The 1,416-nt window shown below is 52.7% G+C and overlaps 1 protein-coding gene across 1 annotated transcript in view; it reads left to right on the forward strand.

The window, feature by feature from the left end:
• Positions 1-69: 69 nt before the first annotated feature.
• The window catches only part of TRPV2 (transient receptor potential cation channel subfamily V member 2), a 24,450-nt gene continuing 23,103 nt past the window's right edge, over positions 70-1,416 (forward strand). The window contains exon 1 of the mRNA XM_015567611.1: positions 70-299. Within this exon, the coding sequence (XP_015423097.1) occupies positions 103-299 (197 nt within the window). The 5' untranslated portion in view covers positions 70-102. The remainder of the gene's footprint in view (positions 300-1,416) is intronic.

A 1,416-nucleotide genomic window follows, 5' to 3' on the forward strand; every position in this document is an offset into this window, starting at 1 on the left:
CTCAGCCTCTGACCCCCTCTGCCTGCAGCCCAGCCAGGCGCCTACCCCTCCCTGGGCTGATATCTCTCTCCACAGAGGTTCCCGCTGGGCGCCTCCCCCAGGATGGCTTCCACCTCCGGACCCCCTGCTTTCAGGCTGGGGACCTATGGAGGCTGGGAAGATGGGGCTGATGTGGACACAGGACAGCGGGGCCTTGGGGCTGTGCTGCCCCCCATGGACTCACCGTATGTGCCTGAAGACAGAAACTTCTCCCCTCAGATCAAAGTCAACCTCAACTACCGAAAGGCAGCAGGTGCCAGGTAAGGCAGTAAATGGGGTTCAGCCCGGGGTCCCTCACTTCCAGCAGAGCACTCGGTGCCCCTTCCCCACAGCCTGCGGGGTCCTCATTCTGACTGTGACAGCTCCTGGCCCTTCGCTGCCCGTGGGCTCTGTGCCTGGAGGTGCTGGGCTGGCACCGACTAAGGGGACCCAACTGTGCAGTGAGCATTGGAATTGCCGGCTACCTTCTATGTCGAACCTGTAGTCTAAAAAGTTGATTTTAGAGAGGAAGGGAGAGGGAGAGAGAGAGAGAAATGGCAATAGGAGAGAGAGAAACATCAATCTGTTCCCTCTTGAGCTCACCCCAACCAGGGATCAAACCAAAACCAGGCGTGTGTCCTGACCAGGAATTGAACCAGCAATCTTTCTGTGCACAGGGCAATGCTCAGCCCACTGAGCACCCCGGCCAGGGTGTGACTGGCTTCTGTCAGTTAGCCTAATTTTTTTAAGGTTCATCCATGTTGAGCATGTACCAGTACTTTATTCCTCTTTGTGGCTGAATAGTATTCCATTGTATGGAGAGATCACATTTTGTTTTCCCACTTAACAGTTGGTGGACACTGGGTTGTTTCCACTCAGCTATGATGGATAACGCTGCTGTGAACGTTTGTGTAAGAGTGTGTGTGGGCATCTGCTTCCGTTTCTTTGGAGTACCTGGCCGAGTGGCATTGCTGGGTTGAATGGTAACCCACTAGCAGAATATGAGAAATTCCAATTTCTCCACAACCTCACCAACGCTTGTAGTACCCATCTCTGTTATCTGGCCATCCTGGTGGGTATGAAGTGGTATCTCATAGTGGTTGTGGATTTGCCTAATGGCTACCGATCTGAGGACTTTTTATGAGCTGCTGTTGCATTTGGGGTTGTCTGCCCAATTGTCATTGTCACTTGATGTGATGATGCCTCTGAGGGATTTGAGGGTCTCCACTTGCTCTCCGTTCCCCCCAACAGTACAGTAATGCCCTCTGCATTATGATTGGCCACCCAGTCTTTCAAAGCCTTCTTGTGCTGGGCACTGTTCTGGGTACTGGGATACAGGGGGGGGGAAATAAATAAATTTTTTTAAAAAAAGGCAAGATCTCACCCCGTGGAGAGCTG

The sequence above is a fragment of the Myotis davidii genome, unplaced genomic scaffold (assembly GCF_000327345.1).
Source record: "Myotis davidii unplaced genomic scaffold, ASM32734v1 scaffold764, whole genome shotgun sequence".
NCBI classification, from domain to species: domain Eukaryota; kingdom Metazoa; phylum Chordata; class Mammalia; order Chiroptera; family Vespertilionidae; genus Myotis; species Myotis davidii.